General features: G+C 39.5%; 1 protein-coding gene across 1 annotated transcript; it reads right to left on the bottom strand.

The window, feature by feature from the left end:
• Window positions 1–542: 542 nt before the first annotated feature.
• ASMT (acetylserotonin O-methyltransferase) lies at window positions 543–11,625 on the bottom strand. The gene is made up of 7 exons (XM_044449719.1): window positions 11,554–11,625; window positions 9,093–9,267; window positions 6,742–6,871; window positions 3,849–3,917; window positions 3,058–3,176; window positions 1,432–1,554; window positions 543–779 (listed from the first exon to the last, which is right to left on the bottom strand). The coding sequence occupies exons 1-7, from the start codon at window positions 11,623–11,625 to the stop codon at window positions 568–570; spliced, it is 900 nt and encodes a 299-aa protein (XP_044305654.1). The 3' UTR covers window positions 543–567.
• Window positions 11,626–16,983: the final 5,358 nt, after the last annotated feature.

The following is a 16,983-nucleotide window of genomic DNA, read 5'->3' on the forward strand; positions in this document are numbered from 1 at the left end:
ACAGAGGTTTTCTGCTTTTAGCAAGTGAATGGTACAAATGGCTGCTTAACTGGAAACACAAACATTCCATCATGAAAGACTTAGAATTTTCTTTGCACCATATGGATGAAGTCCCCTTCCAACTCTCCAATAACCCATCAGCCACTTCCCTTGGCTGTGTCTTCAGTTCTTTCTCAAGAACTCTTTCTCACACAAGGCCTCTGTGATCCTTCTAGTTCCCCCATTCCAGCGGAACTGTTAGTTGGTGCACCTTGACTAACAGTTCACCTTCCCCATATCTGATTACATTTCCATGACATTAGAGGGGCCCAAGTCAATAGCTATGACTATTGACTTATGTACTATGCTGATTGGAAAGCAAGGCTGTGATGGGAAGGGATCTAGATGGAAAAGACAATAAGACTCTGTAATTGAACAATTTGGTACTGTAACACTGGATCATTATGATACTGCTACTCATAATTGCTACTCTAAATTACAAGTTGGGTCCATTTTTTTCACTTGAACCAACCCTATTATTTTTCTTGCTTTATCTGCACATATTACAATAAAGTGGCAGAGACCATGTTATTTTCTTCCTAAAACGGCATCATACAGCTTTCCAGTTTTCTTGATTTCAATGGCCTTGAAACCAGCTGCTATGAGGAGTTTGCTGTACTCTGTTGAGGTCCGTTCTTTCCCTTCAGTCTGAACAAGCATGTTAAGGGAACAGAGTTGGCTTTCCAATGGCCCACTTTTGTCTTCATTCAGAAGGGTCTCAACTAGTAAAACAGCACCACCTGTTTGGAAAACAAAATTCATGAATCCAGAAGTTTAGTACAAAGTGCATTTTTTCTTTATGGGGCTCTGCAGCATCAGCTGATCAAATTAACCAGGTGGTGCCAGTGTTTATAGAGGAACAGAAGTGATATGGAACTGCAGGAAATATAACAGCAAGGATTTGGGTCTGTGAGCGACCTTTGTTTTTCTATAAAATTCCTGTAAACCAGAACAGAATATCACAATCATTTTGAAGTGCTTCTTGGATTTAAACAATTTGTCATGAGGGAAAGAAATGTCTGTTTTGGCAGTGAAGTCCAATGGTTGATTGGGGACAGGGTGTTATATTTTTTAATATCGCCTACTGAAAGGATTGATTATAACAGAAGGACGGTTCCCAACATGTTTCAAGGAAATAATGTATCAAGGAATATATGTAATACTTAAATGTTTCCTACAAAAACTGCCTTGGACAAATTCTTTACTGTATCCCATCAAAACCATAAAAGGTTCCTTCAATACACATTGGGAACCACTTGCTGATGTTTTATTTTTGTATTTCTGTTGTAATACTAACATTAAGTACAACATATGTAAAACTATGCCACAGAAATAAAGGCATTTTACTTTTGATGTGATAGATGGAATGTTTGGCCAAGCTCTCATACATACCAGTTTTGCAGGCTTTCTGCACCTTTATGAGGAGTTGTACACATTTCTCATCTGCCCAGTCATGAAGTACCCTTGCTAAGATATACAGGTTGGCTTCTGGAATGGGATCTTTAAAAAAATCCCCTATATAAATAGATTAAAAAAGAAAAAGTGATGGGGAATGCACATTGATTTCCATTTAACCAAGCATCTTCCCTTATTTTGTTATTGATTACACAGGTTGAGAACTTAAGAATAAAGATTCATGCAAATATAACTGTTGGCCTGATCATTTTGTATAAGCAATCTCTACTGTGGGTTTTAAATGCACAATATCTTCCCTTATGTAGCAAGGATTCTAGGAGCAAACGTTCCCATGTCAGAAAAGAGCAAAGCTCTAGCTGGGCATTCCTTGTTCAGATCCAGAACTTAATGCTTATCAAGACCCACAATGCATTTTCCAGTCAGAGATCTTTTCTACATGAGGCATATACCATGCACTCACTATTCCCTTCTAAATAGTTGTTTAGGGCATGATAAACAATCCTCCAGTTTTGCTTATGTATCCAAAGAGTACTGCCAGCAAGTGCTTTTAGAACAGGAAAGATGCAGTATCAGTTTGTTAAAGTGAAAAAGAATGTGTTTCTCATGCGCGCGTGCTATTCTGCTGTACCACAGTGCCCCTAGTGGTTGAATATCAGAAAAGCAAGACTAGAAATACTCTTCCTTATAGTGCTTGAATCTTAATTCTGTGACGAAACCAGCATTAAATACATCAGATGGCCCATATCATGTAGAAAAGCTCCAAGTGTTAATAAATAAAACAATAAAAAGTGATTGTTTAAGTAAATATTTAAGAATTCAGAAAATGCATCATTTCAAAGGGAAATGCAGGCTAAAAAACTCGGGTTATATTCTAGGGCTGCATTTTGCAGGGGCAAGGGATGTAATGTACATGATGTAGTAGTAATATGAACCATGGAGATATTATTTCTTTATTTTAAAAACAAATAAGGCCAATGTTTAAGTGCCAAACACTCATTTACCTTCATGGAAAGTGATCCTGTGCTCCTCTGGAGACACAAAATGCTTCTTTGTTGTCTGTACTACTTTAGGTAGGTCAAAAATTGTGACTGTACAATTTGGATACAGTGAAACACATTCCTGGGCCAAGGCTCCAGCTCCTCCTTTTCACAAGAAAGCAGAATAAGTTCAGACCTAGAAAACCCACGTTGGCACAGCACTGTCTAGTTGCACAACTTCTCTTGGGTCTGGATACACCAATCAATGTACTTCAAACAGAGACTATCCTCTCTAAGGTGGGACACCTGACTACTTTAAATTACCATTCCAACCACAATAGACAAGCCCGGGTTGGGGCAGTTGCCTGGCAGGCAGCACTGTATTACACAGCACTGGATTTCACCTCAGCTGCAGGGACAGATGAAAGACTGAAGTCAAATGAAAGCTTATTTGTGCAATCAGGTGGCCATATTTTTAGTACCTGCCTTAAGCAGCCAAGTGCCTAAAATGCAAGACTATTTAAACTAGGGAAAGCATAAAAATATGCTTTCCTTAAACTACTTTAACATCATCATGTATGAAAAAGGGAAATAAGTTAAAAAAAAAACACCTTAAGGAATTTACCTCCAAGATCATAAATCACAGTGAAAGGAGAAAGATCAAATGCAGCAATCACATCTCTACCACATATGCTCCAAACTGCATTCAGTCCATACATAAATTTAATCATTTCTTCCTCTGATCTGGAAATTTCAAATTGCGTATGTGATAAGTGCATAACAGATACCCACAGCAGCTGATATTATTTGACATACATCAAATGACACCTCAAAACAAATACTGTCATCCTAATTAGAAAGATTGTCTGTGCTCTAATGAGCCCACAAGACTCTTAATTGTACAGACCTCCCCACGCATTTCAACAGAGGAGGCAGATCTGCAAATAAACAAGCACAGATTTCTTTCCTTTGGTGGATGAGCATGGCCTTCATTTATTGTATTTATTTTTAAAATTGATATACTGCAACCTATAGTGCAGTTTAGGGCTGTCTGGGAGGTCTTTCTTCCAGAGATGAGAGCTCATATATGCATTGTGCTTTTAAACCTGTATGAAACCATGGGATTGCAGTATGAAAGCCGTATTCATTAATGTTATTCTTAATTATGGGATACTTGCTGTTTTGCATTCTTCTGAACATTGTTTACTCTTAAGAAACAAAACAGTATAACTAATCCAATATGGTATATTTTAACTGATTACATGGGACAGATGATAATATTTGCAAAGTCTTAGCTGAGAAAACATGACATCAGTACTGAGTTTTATGAAACTGACCATTTGGAGGAAAAACATTTCATCAAAGGTCAACTGCTGTAATCCCTTCTTAATGTTTGAATATTGAATGGAATTTTACCTGTAAAGAGCTTCAAAGACATCTTTTGATGAAATGCCAAATGCTTTTTCATACTGGTTTTCCCCTTCCCTTCAAAAAAAGATATAGTAAATTAAATGCCTGCTAACTTAGCTTTCAATGCCATTTATATCAAGGAGTACTTTTATCTCCCCAAAAGAATGTGCCATTGGAAACATTCCTCAAAATGTTTGTGTTGTGTTGGCTATAGTGTGCAACTTTTCTAGGAAACAATGACATTAATGCTGAAGACAAAGCAGGCAAGTACAATTTGTTTTAAGTTGCAGGAGCTCTGCTCCATTCACAGGACATAAAAATATGCTCTCCTAAAGAACCACATGAAAGTTAGCAATGCTGATGAAGTTCGCAATTACCTTGGCTAAAACATGACCTTGAGAAAAACCCATCCCTCTGTTCCACCAAGGTCTTTCTTGGCTTGGAACATAAATCAAGATTCTGCCTATGTGCAGTCAACCGTCCAGTAGAGAAGGCATACAAAGTCAAATGCACAGAAGTCCCTTCACCATCAAGACCTTTCATTGATGGCCTGAACTCCCGTGACCACAGTAACCAAGCAAGCAGCCTTACATTTCCAATATGTACATATTCTATATTGGGGGACCACTCTTGTGATTTCTTTCTAGTGAATCTTTCATGCGGATGAACTTCCTCCTCGAGATCTAAAGCCCTTCTTGTTCTTGTCCTGGTATGGTGGTATGGTGGGGGCGGGGGGGGGGGGTCTTGAATTTGCAGACTGCTCTGCCACACTTGCTGAGAACCGCAATTCCCAAGGAGACCTAGGAGAAGGTGCCTGTGCATAGTACAATCAACGTGCATGTTCTGACTCTCAGAAAACAGATGCCTTTCCCCCATACACAGTCATGGGAAAGTTTGCAGTTGCTGAATTCATTCTTAACTGAGCCAAAGGCAAAGTGTGCAACTCCAAGTGTTTCATGTGACTTGCTTCTCTTCAGTCTGGCTGTCAAAGCTACATATGCCAGTCTGCTGTTCAGGAGTGGAGGTAAAATGGATTTCGTCCGATCTTTTATGCCATCGTCCTGTCAAAGAGGTCATAAAGCTCCATTATACTCCCTCCCCCCATGAAGGCTCTTGAATAAAACAGCTACAGCTGCTCTATCTGTGCATAGGTGGATGAGTCAAGGACTTTAATCCTTTTATAAGTATGATTAATGCTAAGAAATTAACAGCACTGCTACCATCATCATAAAACAGCCACTGAAGTGTTAAATTAAACACTTAATTTAATTCATCAGCACTTTGTCATGCTCAAGATGATTTAAGTTGCAATCCTCTGCATGTTTAGGTGGAAGGAAGTCCCACAACTCCTAGCAAACCCTGCCCTCCAGAACTTTGGAAACTTTCCCATTCACTTTGACTAGGGCCCTAGGCTGTGAGCCAATGATTTGGGTAAGCCCCATGGAACAAAATAGGGAAGACTTCTGAGTAGACATGCATAGGATTACACTGTAAAGATCAAAATGCTGTTTTAATGAAGAACTGAGTTTAAAACACACAGAGACATTCCTGCAGGAAAATGGCATGTGTTAGTGAAAGATGCTGATCCCTTTTATAACTCTTGGGGTCAGTTATCAGGGTAGGCATGGTCGAGCACTTGCTGAGAGCACCCCCCCCCCCCCATCCAGCCCTTGGAGTGACTCTTTTGCTTCATCACTGCAGCCTGCTCATTCAGTAACTGGAAAAGTAGTTAATGACAATGGAGAAGAGAAATAGGTTCACTTGGTGAGGTGACCCATTGAAGTTGCCTTGCCCAAGGCTTGCCGTGAGGTTGGGAATGTTGAAATTCTGGCAAAACAAATATCTGTGCTTTCTATGCATTGCCCTGCTTCCTCTTGTTAAATGGGTTGAGAGCCTTAAGATGCACAGAAATATATGTATGGAGGTCAATCTACTTCAACTATCTTCTCCAGAGGCAGCAGTATATAAATTGCATTTTAAACCATTCACATAAAGTATAAATCAAGAACATTTCTTCTATAAAATAGAAGCAGACTGCAATACAGTGCGTTGCAACTTAGGAAAAAAGATACCAATTTAGCTTTCCCTTCTTACTGTATCATCTTTTCTGAGAATGACATTCTTCAGTGTGTTCACATGTGTGTGTAAATGGTTTATAATCATATTTCCTTCCCTACTCCTTCCCTACCTTCCCCTCTATGTGGCGCTTTATGTGTCCCCCTTCCTTACAGATTCAGCTGGATCTCAGACAAGGGCCACAGCTTCAAGATGCTACACTCATCTTTGTTTCTTTCAAATATGATCTTAAAATGGGCAATCTTACATTTTTACATGTTTGCAAAGGCAAAAATATTTGGAACAACCCTTGCACAATTCCCATTCATTCCAACAGGTATTGTGCAAGATGATGTAACAATAACAACTCCACTGATGCCAGCAGAACCACAAGGTGCTTCTCATTAGCTACAAAACACAGCCTTGTGGCATTTCTTTTTCTTCCCTCCCAGACAACAGGATCAAATTGCATCTCCGTGCCTTTGTGCTGGTTACCCTTCAGGAAGGATCCCCCAGAGAAACATTTCCACAAATAGGGTTGTTATGACTAAGTGTTCCCTAGGTGATTTTGTCACACCTGCACTGAGCTTGTCCTCTGAAGTCACAGCATCAGCTCAGTTTCAGCATTTGGTGTGCAGTATTATGTAAATACAAATAGCAATAAGGCTGTAACTTTACAGTAGTCCTGGACAAACAATGCACACTTCATTATCCTTTTCAGGAAAATCATATATTTAAATTTATCTTTCCTACTCCCCCTGAAGACAGAGATTTAAGGTAATGTAATGCTTCATCCCAAGGAGGTTTGTGTGATAAGCATAGGCTCCTGTGGCCTCCACCTCACCTTACAGCATCGGTCAAGTAGTGCCAGCACAGGTAGATGGTTTTTGAGTAGTACATCAAATTATGATACTGAGACTTTGGACTTGACTTTGTGAGATAAAGATTGGCTACTTCTGTGTTTCCATAAAACACTAAAAAAACAAAGAAAGAAAACCAATATTTTACACAATAGAAACAACATTTCTGATCCATTATTAGCAAGAAAAATGCATCTGCGCAATTCCTTTGCCCACATCAAGAACAATTTCGGTGGCATCCCCTTACAGACCTACATTAATTCCATTCAGGAACACCAGCTTCAAGCATTGCATGGTCTGTTTACCACATGTTTTATCTTTTCTGATTACTTTACTGCATGCTGAATGCATTTTACTCCTTGTTAATTTTAACACTTGGAAGAACCTACTGCAAGATGCTTGCCTTTACACCAAAGCATCAAGAAAAATGAAGAGAGTATACTATTTGCAATCATTGGAGTGGGGAAATGGTGTACTGCATTCACTTTGATTTATCATGAATTCTTTTTCAATACATTAGGGAATCATGGGATATTTAAGAAGCCTCCTTAAAAATAACTGCCAATGTTGCTAGGACTAACCCCAAGAATGGTGCAGATCATATTTCTTTTCCTTTCTTTTTTTCTGCTCATTTTAGAAATTGATACTTTTCAGACACTGATAAATTCCAGCAACGACTTACATCCTTCAGTAAATGTGCAAATAAGCAATTGTATGGGTCACTTTGGGGAGATTTGGAGTGATGATCAATATGTCCATGGATCCCAACCTCCTAACCTCTTCCCACAGTCACACACCCTTGAAGTCTTTTTTTATTCCCCATGAAGTCTCTCTCAGTCCCTGCAGCCCAGGCTACCCTTATGGAATCCGCATGGTGCTGATCTCATATCAGAGTAGATGACGTGGTGCTGAACCTTCTGGGGAGCAGGACCCTTGTAATGGGTTCTGGAACTGCAAAACCCCAGAATCCAGTTTTGCAGTGAGTTTCTTCCGACTGTCCATTGCCATTCTGTGCATGTACGTGTATAGTCAGAGGGTTCTGTTATGGGCATTATTCGGGTCTGAAAATGAAGCTGTCCTGGTGGTAACACAGGGACTTGTGGGATTTGCACCCCAGTCCAATGAGAGCCATCAATGGATTGGCTCTCTCTGTGCAGAACGTCCCACCTCTTCAGGTTAAGCAGGTGCTGTTATTTCACTTTTAATGCTTGCCTTTTTTTCATTAAAAGAAGCCTTCCTGGCCACGTTTTTCTTAGCATACTTTGATTTAAAATATTTTAATACTGTATCTTTATTTTTACTGCCCACCACTTGGAAATCCTATTAGATATATACATCCTGTAAGTAAGCAAATAAATAATAAGTGGCTGACTAACCTTTCCTCCTCCATCTTTTAAGCAAAAGTGACCAAATGTTTTATTTCTAGTTCTAATTCATCCAGCCAAGGTGAATATTTTCTCTGCCGATACCTGTTGCCTTAACCCAATGAGAGCCTTAAGATGCACAGAAATATATGTATGGAGGTCAGTGTACTTCAACTATCTTCTCCAGAGGCAGCAGAATACAATGGGTTTCTCTCAGGTAAGGGGCACCTGAGTATGTTTCTGCACTCCCCAGCCCAAATCCCACTTGCCATTTGACAATAGAGCACTTTTGAAACTTGGGGATTTTGGCAGTGCAAGGAAGAGCTGGTTAAAACAAACAGTGGTTTTTGAAAGCAGTCTTATGTTTGATGTGATTTTAAATAACTGTACACTGTTCTGTGAGTGCTTACTATAGAGTGCTTATTATTTAAATAAATTAGTAGTAGTAGTAGTAGTAGTAGGAATAAAAGAGCTGAAAGTGATTGAAGAGAGGTAGTATTTTATTGGTTTTAAACTGTTTGGTACAGGTGGAATGGTTATTATGTTATTGTTATCGTTTTACCACAGCCTGTCAAGTTTTATTGTTATGTTGTTGTTCTATGGCAGGCAAGGTTGTTTTCCAGTTGTGTTTAAATTAATTATTATCGATTTTTTAAAAGTATATTCTGTGAACCATTCTGAGGGCTCATCTAATCAAATGGTATAGAAATACCTTTAAAAAATGCTTCTCATGGTGTAACGCACCAATTTCTTTTGTCCTGCTGTTGCCTGTAGCCACACAACTTAGCACATTTCTGAAACAACATGGGGGGTGGGGGGGGGGCATTGCCAAAGCTGGAAATAGGATGGGTATACAAGCAGCAAGCAACGTTCAAACCACCTTCAACTTTCTCAAACAGTTATCTTATCTGTCTCAAGGTGCAGATAGTGCAGAAGCCAGAGATTGGTGTGTTTCCTTCAGATATGATTACCTCCTTCCTTTTTCACCTCAACCCGCAGGAGCTTTAAACCTGCACAAGCATCCAGCAGCCTTTCCATTCCATGGGCGCTGCTGCCAAGCTGTTCAGCTATGGCCTTTGAAGACAAGGCATCTTCCGAGTTTCTCAACAGATCAAACACTCCGAGCTCACAGGCAGCAAACAAAACCTAAATGCGAAGGAAAGGAGAGAAAGAAGAAAAAATAATAATGAAAGGCACAAAGAGAGAAAGAGCACACAGGTTTGCCAACAGGGGTGCCACTAGAAGGCAGAAAGAGACTAGAAGCTTTTCAGCCCACAAGGCCACATCCAGTGCCTTGCACTCCCCACCCAGTTCAGATGTGGAGATCACGGGATCATTTTTCCACCACTGCCAGCAGTGTAAAATCAGTGATCTCAAAAGCCACAAGGGAACAAGTCAACAACTACTTGCAACCTTGAGACTGCAAGTTGTACATAGAAACAGAGTGAGTCAGAAGGGGTCTCCTGGGCCATCTAGTCTGACCTCCGGCACCAGCTGGCTCCACTCATGACATGCCCACCATGTGCATGTCCAGCCTATCTTTGAACACCCTCATCGATGGGGCCTCAACGACCTCCCGTGGAAGCCCATTGCACACCCTCGGGGTCCTGACTGTCAGGAAGTGCTTCCTGGCATCCAAATGGAACCTTGGCTCCCTGAGCTTTGCTCCGTTGGAGTGCGTCCTGCCTTCCTCTGCAGGGGAGAACAGGTCTCTACCCATCTCCATGTGACATCCCCTCACATACCTGTATGTCGCCAACATATCCCCTCTGAGTCTCCTCTTCTCCAGGCTGAAGAGACCCAGTTCCCTCAGTCTCGCCTCATACCCCATCCCCTGCAAACCAGCCACCAACCCTGTGGCCCTATGCTGCCCTGACTCTAACCTGGGTATATCCTTTCTGTAATGAGGGGCCCAAAACTGAGCACAATACTCCAGTTGTGGGCACACCGAGTCATATAGAGTGGTAGTAATACCCCTTTTAATCTAGAAGTCACACTTCTGGCTATGCAACCAAGGGTGGTGTTCGCCCTCTTGACCACTGCATCACACTGCTGACTCATGTTTAGCCTGCAGTCAACCAGTACCCCGAGGTCCCTTTCACAAGTGCTGCTCTCCAGCCACTTGTCCCCTAACCTGTACTTATGACACCTATTCCTATGCCCCAAGTGCAAGACCTTGCACTTATCCACATTGAACACCATCCTGTTGTCTCCTGCCCACTTCCATAGTCTGTCCAGATCCTTTTGGATCTGGAGTACCTGCTCCTCAGTTGCGGTCACTGCTCCAGTTTTAGTTCTGCGAATTTGATCAGCAGACTGTTCACCCCTTCTTCCATGTCATTAATGAAAAGAAATCCAGGTATACCACATTCTTGACTTGATTGTATACCATGGTTGCCATTTGTGATCTAGAGATCTCTCACACCTTTTTGGTTCTCATACCAAATTTTAAAAGGTGTCATATTAAAACCACATCAGTAGGCTGTTTCCACCTTTTTAATTCCAGCATCAGATTTATCTCTGTCATTAGCATTTTAATAAAAGATCACTAAATGTGCCTGATCTAATATTTTGCTTTACCATGAATATTTTAGGGATGATTCCCCTTTTAGATAGTGCTGGACTGAATTTATTAATAAATTTCAGCATGATTGAAAATTATACTTTTAAGGGCAATTCCCACCTTCCTTCAGATTTACAAAATCTTTCCATTTCTCTTGGTAATGGAACCCATCTTTGAGATAATTTAAAATTTATTTTGGGGTGGTAATTTTACACAATAGGGGTTCCTTTCTTCACACCAGTGAATGATAGTTTATAATTGGATCAAAAGGTAATTCAGAATTGGTTTTGCTCTGCTGAGTTTTTTCTCCACATCCTAAATACTGAAGTAAAGAAACAAGTCCTACAAAGATACTGAGCTAAGGAAACAAATTTTCTGCATACAAAAAAAAGTGATGGTAGGAAACTTCTGTGGGAGATATATAGTTAAGTAAGGTCTTTCCTTCACTGGTGCTGCAATTTGGAATTTTAAGAATTATTATCCAAGAATTTCAAACATGTTATCTTTTTAACCCAAGCACTGAAAAGGCTTCAGAATGTGAAAAGATTTGTCTGGCAAAACAATTTATTTGACAAATTTTTATTTCTAGATTACGTTAAAGTTACCCTGGATTCAAATCAATCCAGACTGGATCCTAATTCATGGGTCTTTCTTAGATCAATTATTTTGTTGTTAGTCCAACTAATAAAGTTGATATCCATTCCAGCACAATCTATCCACCATTCCAGTTCAAACTAAAATTGTTATAAGCCAGTTAAAAGGTTTTCCTAGCTACTGTGTCAGGTTTCTACACATTGCCATTTCAAAGCCATTTACAAATCATATACTACTTTCCAGTTTAATATTTATAAGATTTTTTTTAACCTTACCTTTGATATTAAAAACCCATTCTGGTACTGAATCAGGATATGAGGATATTCGAGGTCTTCTGTAGAGCTCATTTTTCTTCTCTGCTCTGGGAGAAATCCGCTTTCCCTCTTCATTTAAATAAGCCTCTTTTGCCTTTAGGCACAGATCATTCTGGGTAGTCAAGTTTAACTGTACTAATACCACTCTGGACATACATATGTCCCATATTGGAACAAAATATGCTGAGTGAGCTCTTTCTTCTACAGAGGCACACGGTCATACGTTTATTTGCTTAGATTAAAGTGGACTCCTTGGAAAGGTTTTAGGACACAAATTAGAAAGAACTGAACAATTATCTGATAGATTGGGTTGGATCTAGACTTAGCCATGCTTAGAGAAGACCCATTGGAATCAATTGGGCAAGTCAATTGTGACTAATAGATCTCATCTAAACATGCCTAAGTCTGGAATTAGCACAATGGAATTTAAGATGTGACCACTGGTGTTGAGCTTTCAAGGTCAGTTATCTGTGTGAAAAGGACATTTGTATATATGTAGGTATGTATGTATAGAGATTCTATAAAAAGTTTAGTGTGGGACAGAGTAAGCAGACAATATCTCGCCCTTTTCTATGATAGCAATGTTCTCAGCTAGTCACAAATATTTCCCCCTAGGTTTTAAATTTAAATATACTGGTACTAATATAGTTAACTTGGTTGGACTAGTTATATTTCTTATAGACATGACCAATATGAAAATAAATGAATATGATTCTTTGGAGTGAACAGAGTTCTTTCTCTATTTTCAGCAGAGATCACAGATTAGCCAACCTGAACCACCAAAACAGCCTCATCAACTTAACTGAGAACTGATATGGGATAGGGCAGGGAGAGGAAACTTGTGGTTTTCAATTCCCATCAGCCAAAGGTAAAGGATGATGGCAGTTGTAGGCCAAAACATCTGGAATTTTGCACACTTAGGAAAGAAGCTAAGAGAGTGAGCTACACATCAGGAAAATTCCCATTCAAATTTCACCTGTCACAATTACTTTTAGATTGAGCAAGCCATTCTCTCAGCTTCACTCCCTGCATCTATGGGTGGAATTACTACAAAAACTTTTAAAATTAACTTTTCCTATGGGTGATTATCAAGGGAAGAAAAATAAATCTGTGGGTACAATTACATCACATCAGCCATATAATGTGCATTTAAAGTTCTTTATGTAACATATAAAGCAACATTTGAAGTTCTATATAGATGTAATTTTTATTAATCATTTGATTACATTGATTTGAGGTTGATATGAAAAAGAAATAGCATATCTAAGACTCAGCAATTCTGACTTTAAAAAGTGAAGTATCGCTGTTTATTTAAAATATCACGCTACATGTAGAAAGGGTGTCATTTATGAAAACCTGATACAAGAAGTATCTTTCCACTCCAGCTCAAACAGCAGCTGTGCCTTGAGGATACTCAAGATAATCAGCTAAAAGGATTTATAAGTAAATCTGAAGAGGATTGTAGGTCCTCTGAACTCCAAGGACTAAACTGACTGAACATTTTGCAAACCCTGCATGAGCTCTTATTAGAATATGAAGAGGATAAATGTGGATTGCCTTGACTCACCAAGAATATTTTAAAGGTATCCAAGCCTAATACTCTAAAGTTCTTGTTATGAAAATCTGTTACTCTTTTAGATCTGAAAGCATATTTCCTCTTCCAACAGATAACATTTGTCAGGCATAAGAACATCATAATGCATTTATGCAAAATATTTGAAGTTATCATCTGAAATCAGGTTCAAAAAGAAAAGTCCTGAAAAGAGCTCTTGGCTTAGCTCTCCTGAATTCATGGCTGGAAAGATTGTAAACAGCTCATTGGCCCTATCAAAAAGGACATTTTGGAGTTAGAAAAAGGTGTGGGGAATTACTAGGAATAAGGGAGTAGAGCATCTTTCCTGTGAGGGAGGCTGAAGCATCCAAAATGAACATGAATCTTTCTCCATAAACCTAAATTTACTCACCCCTACAAAATCTATTATAATAAAGTAGATCTACTAAATCTACTATAATACTACAAAATATTATATTGTGTTTATATCCTACCTTTTTCCTTCTTGTGAGGAACTCTAAGAGGTTTACATAACTCCATTTTATTCTCATAAGAAGAACTCTTTGATGTAGGTTGGACTGAAAATGAATGGCTGGTCCAAAGTCAATCCTTAAGCTTCATGGTAGAGAGTAGAACCTGAATCTCCCAGGTCCCCAGTCCAACAATCTAACTGCAACACCACAATGGCTCTTAGTAGGATATATGTTATATAATGGTGTGCATTTTATACTAACTTCATTGTGCATTGCTAGACTGGTGCCCAAAAGCAAATGCTGCAGAGAAATACATAGGCTTCATAGCTATATCATTTGCTTTCGCAAACAAAAATGATATGAAGAATTTCCCAGTTAACTGAATAATACAGTCATGGGTATTCCTGTATAATGGAATTACAGAATGTAACAAACTCATTACAGATTTTGGGAAGTGGATCAACAGTTTGCATAAAGAAAAACCATTTCCTAGACTGCTTAAGACTGGGGTTATTGAAACATAACCAGTTTCCAAGATGTATTGGGTGTCCTTTATAGGGTTTATGCCATTTTATCCCCAAAACACCCAGTTAGGTAGGTAAAGCTCGGGGAAGTGCGGATGAAAGAAGTTGACTAAACCTTCATAGATAAATGTACATTTAAACCCATCTCCAATACAAGTCCAATTCTATATTCTATTGGTTCTTGAAAATTCCACTGACTGACAAAAGCCCAGCAGTGAAATTCTGCATCACTGCATAAAGGGATGAAGAAATTCACACTTGGACCCAATGATATTTAACAACTGTTCAGTTGCAAATGCCCTTTTGAGGGGGAAGATACTTGAGATGGTGACATTTGAACAACTGAATCTATTTCAGCCTGATTGTAGGATTTACCCTGAGGGGTGAATTTATTGACGTGAGTATGCAGCCCATCTTAATTTTGAGCCCTCATTGGCTTTTAATACCATCAGTCATGGTATCCTCCGGGATTGACTCCTGTGCAGTGCTGCAATGGTTCCAGGATACCAGCAGGGCTGATTTTGAAAGTGACATTGGGTCACTATTGTTTGGGCCCTTGGCAAATAAGCTATAGGGTTCCACAAAGTACCATCTTGTCCTTAATATCTATATGAACAGAGGGAAGCAGTTATTAGGGGGACTGGAAACAAAATACAGTCAGTATTCTGACAACACCTACAATTCTATTTCCCTGTGGCATCTGATTCACAATCAAATGAGGCTGTGCAAGTATTGGATCAATGCCTAAACTCAACAAGTTGCTGGATGAGAGCCAGTAAACTGAAGTTGAAACCTGGCAAGGTGAAGGTCCTGTGGGTGAGTAGTTCACAAGCCCAGGATATACGGGTAAGTGCATCTGGATGCGGCTGTCCTCCTTCTGAAAGAACCTATTGTAGTCTAGTACTACTAGTAATCTCAAGACTGGATTGTAGTAACACACTCTATGTAAGACTGCCCTTAAGGATGATCTGGAAGTTGTTTCAGCAGATAAACTGTTGTTGGGAGCGGTCTCATTTCAACACATAGCACTTCTACTATCCAGGCTGCCTATTTGTTACAGGATCAAGTTTGGAGTTTTACTGCTGGTGTATAAAGCCCCAAATAGCTTGGGACCAGGTGCTTTCTTCCTTATCAGCCCCTTTGGTCACTGAGGTCATCAGATGAAGGACTGGTGGTTCTGTAGTCTTGTTAGGAGCCCACTCAGAGTAGAGCTTAACAATTGGTTTGTGTTCAGTTCCTGTTTAAAATTTTAAAAGGCATTCTCTGCCCTGGTTTGCACAATCATCTCAGCCCACCATGACTTATTAGCCATGTTGGGTTATAGTGCCTACAGGGATTAATTTTGCAAACCAAGCCCTTGCTGCCACAGGTTTTCAAATTCAGTGAGGCTTAGTTGTACTGTTTTGGGATTCTGGGTGGCTTGTCGACCATTGCAACAATCCAACTTCTTTGAGTTTGCATGTAAGTATAAACTATGGTGCCCCCCGCCATACTCAAATATTCACAATGGCAGCAACTGATTCAACAAAAACAGCAAAATTCCCCCAGGGTAGCCTCTCATTACATGCAAACCTAGACTCAGCAACTTATAGGCACGTAAGTTAGTGTGTGTGTGTGTGTGTGTGTGTGTGTGTGTGTGTGTGTGTCTGAACATGTTCTCAATACCTCACAACACTACTAGCTGACTTTGGTGCTGAAACTGTAGAGTCTGCTACCTAACTTTGATTTGCAGAGAATGTAACTAACTTTACAGCACAAGCCTATGAATGTCTACTCAGAGATAAGTGTCATTAAGTTCATGGAGACTTACTCCTAAGTCAGTGTGTGTAGGATTGTACCCTACACAAAAAGGGCTGTCTTGGCAGCAGCTATGAACCTTTATAATAGGTACTATGATGCAGATACCAGACTGCTGATAAGGAAATTAGTTGACTAAAGATTTGAATCTTTGTTTCCACTTCTTGTGATAAGATTATAACTTTATAGCCTGATCAAATCTGATTTGCATAAATGCATTTGGTCTCTAGCTGTTTGATTAATCCATGCTATTATCTCATACAATGCTTCATCAAAACAAAATTTCTTTTGTCCCAAGGGAAAATTCTTGCTGAATTAGAGATATTACAGAAAGAACCAACATCACACAACTTTTTTTCACAGTAAAAGCAGTGGATGAAAATAATAAATGCAGATTGATGCTCCTTTCAAAACTGGCCCCTCACTTTGAGGCTAGGAATTCACAAATACATTATGTTAAAAGGAACATTATTTTAAAACCACAGGTGGCAAAGGAAGCAAGGATATGTTTACTGCATAAGGGTGGTTTCCCTCCTTGATACTATGGGTGAAAAGAAGGCCACAGTGGCATAGTGGTAACTGCTCCTTAAAAACTGCATTTTTAATGCTCAGCTTTTTAAGTTTATAGCACAAATGAAAACAAAACAGTGAGAAAGGTACCACTAGCAACTGTTTACCTTTTTCATTTTAGAAATGCATCTGCACCTTTGATTTGAAACACTTAAATTACTAGAATAATTAACTGGAGGTCTAGAGCACACTTTATTCATAATGAAAAGGGTACCTCATATTATGGAGCCTTTCCTTAGTGCACTTTGCAAATACAAACTATGAATGGTGATCAAAAGACCTGGGAGATGGCGTCTCGTGGTGCAGTGGGACTTTTCTATCTCCCCCTTTACACAGCAATTTAAGTAACCCTAAAAAGTCTGTCACAAGCCCCATTCCTGTGCAGCATTCAACATAGTTGCAGCTGGTAGCAAACACTGCTAAAGTTCTGTGTACTGAGTGAATTACATTAGAACACACAAACCCAGCCCGCAAA

Source organism: Varanus komodoensis, unplaced genomic scaffold (assembly GCF_004798865.1).
Source record: "Varanus komodoensis strain SLA01 unplaced genomic scaffold, ASM479886v1 scaffold1, whole genome shotgun sequence".
In the NCBI taxonomy this organism is placed as follows: Eukaryota; Metazoa; Chordata; class Lepidosauria; order Squamata; family Varanidae; genus Varanus; species Varanus komodoensis.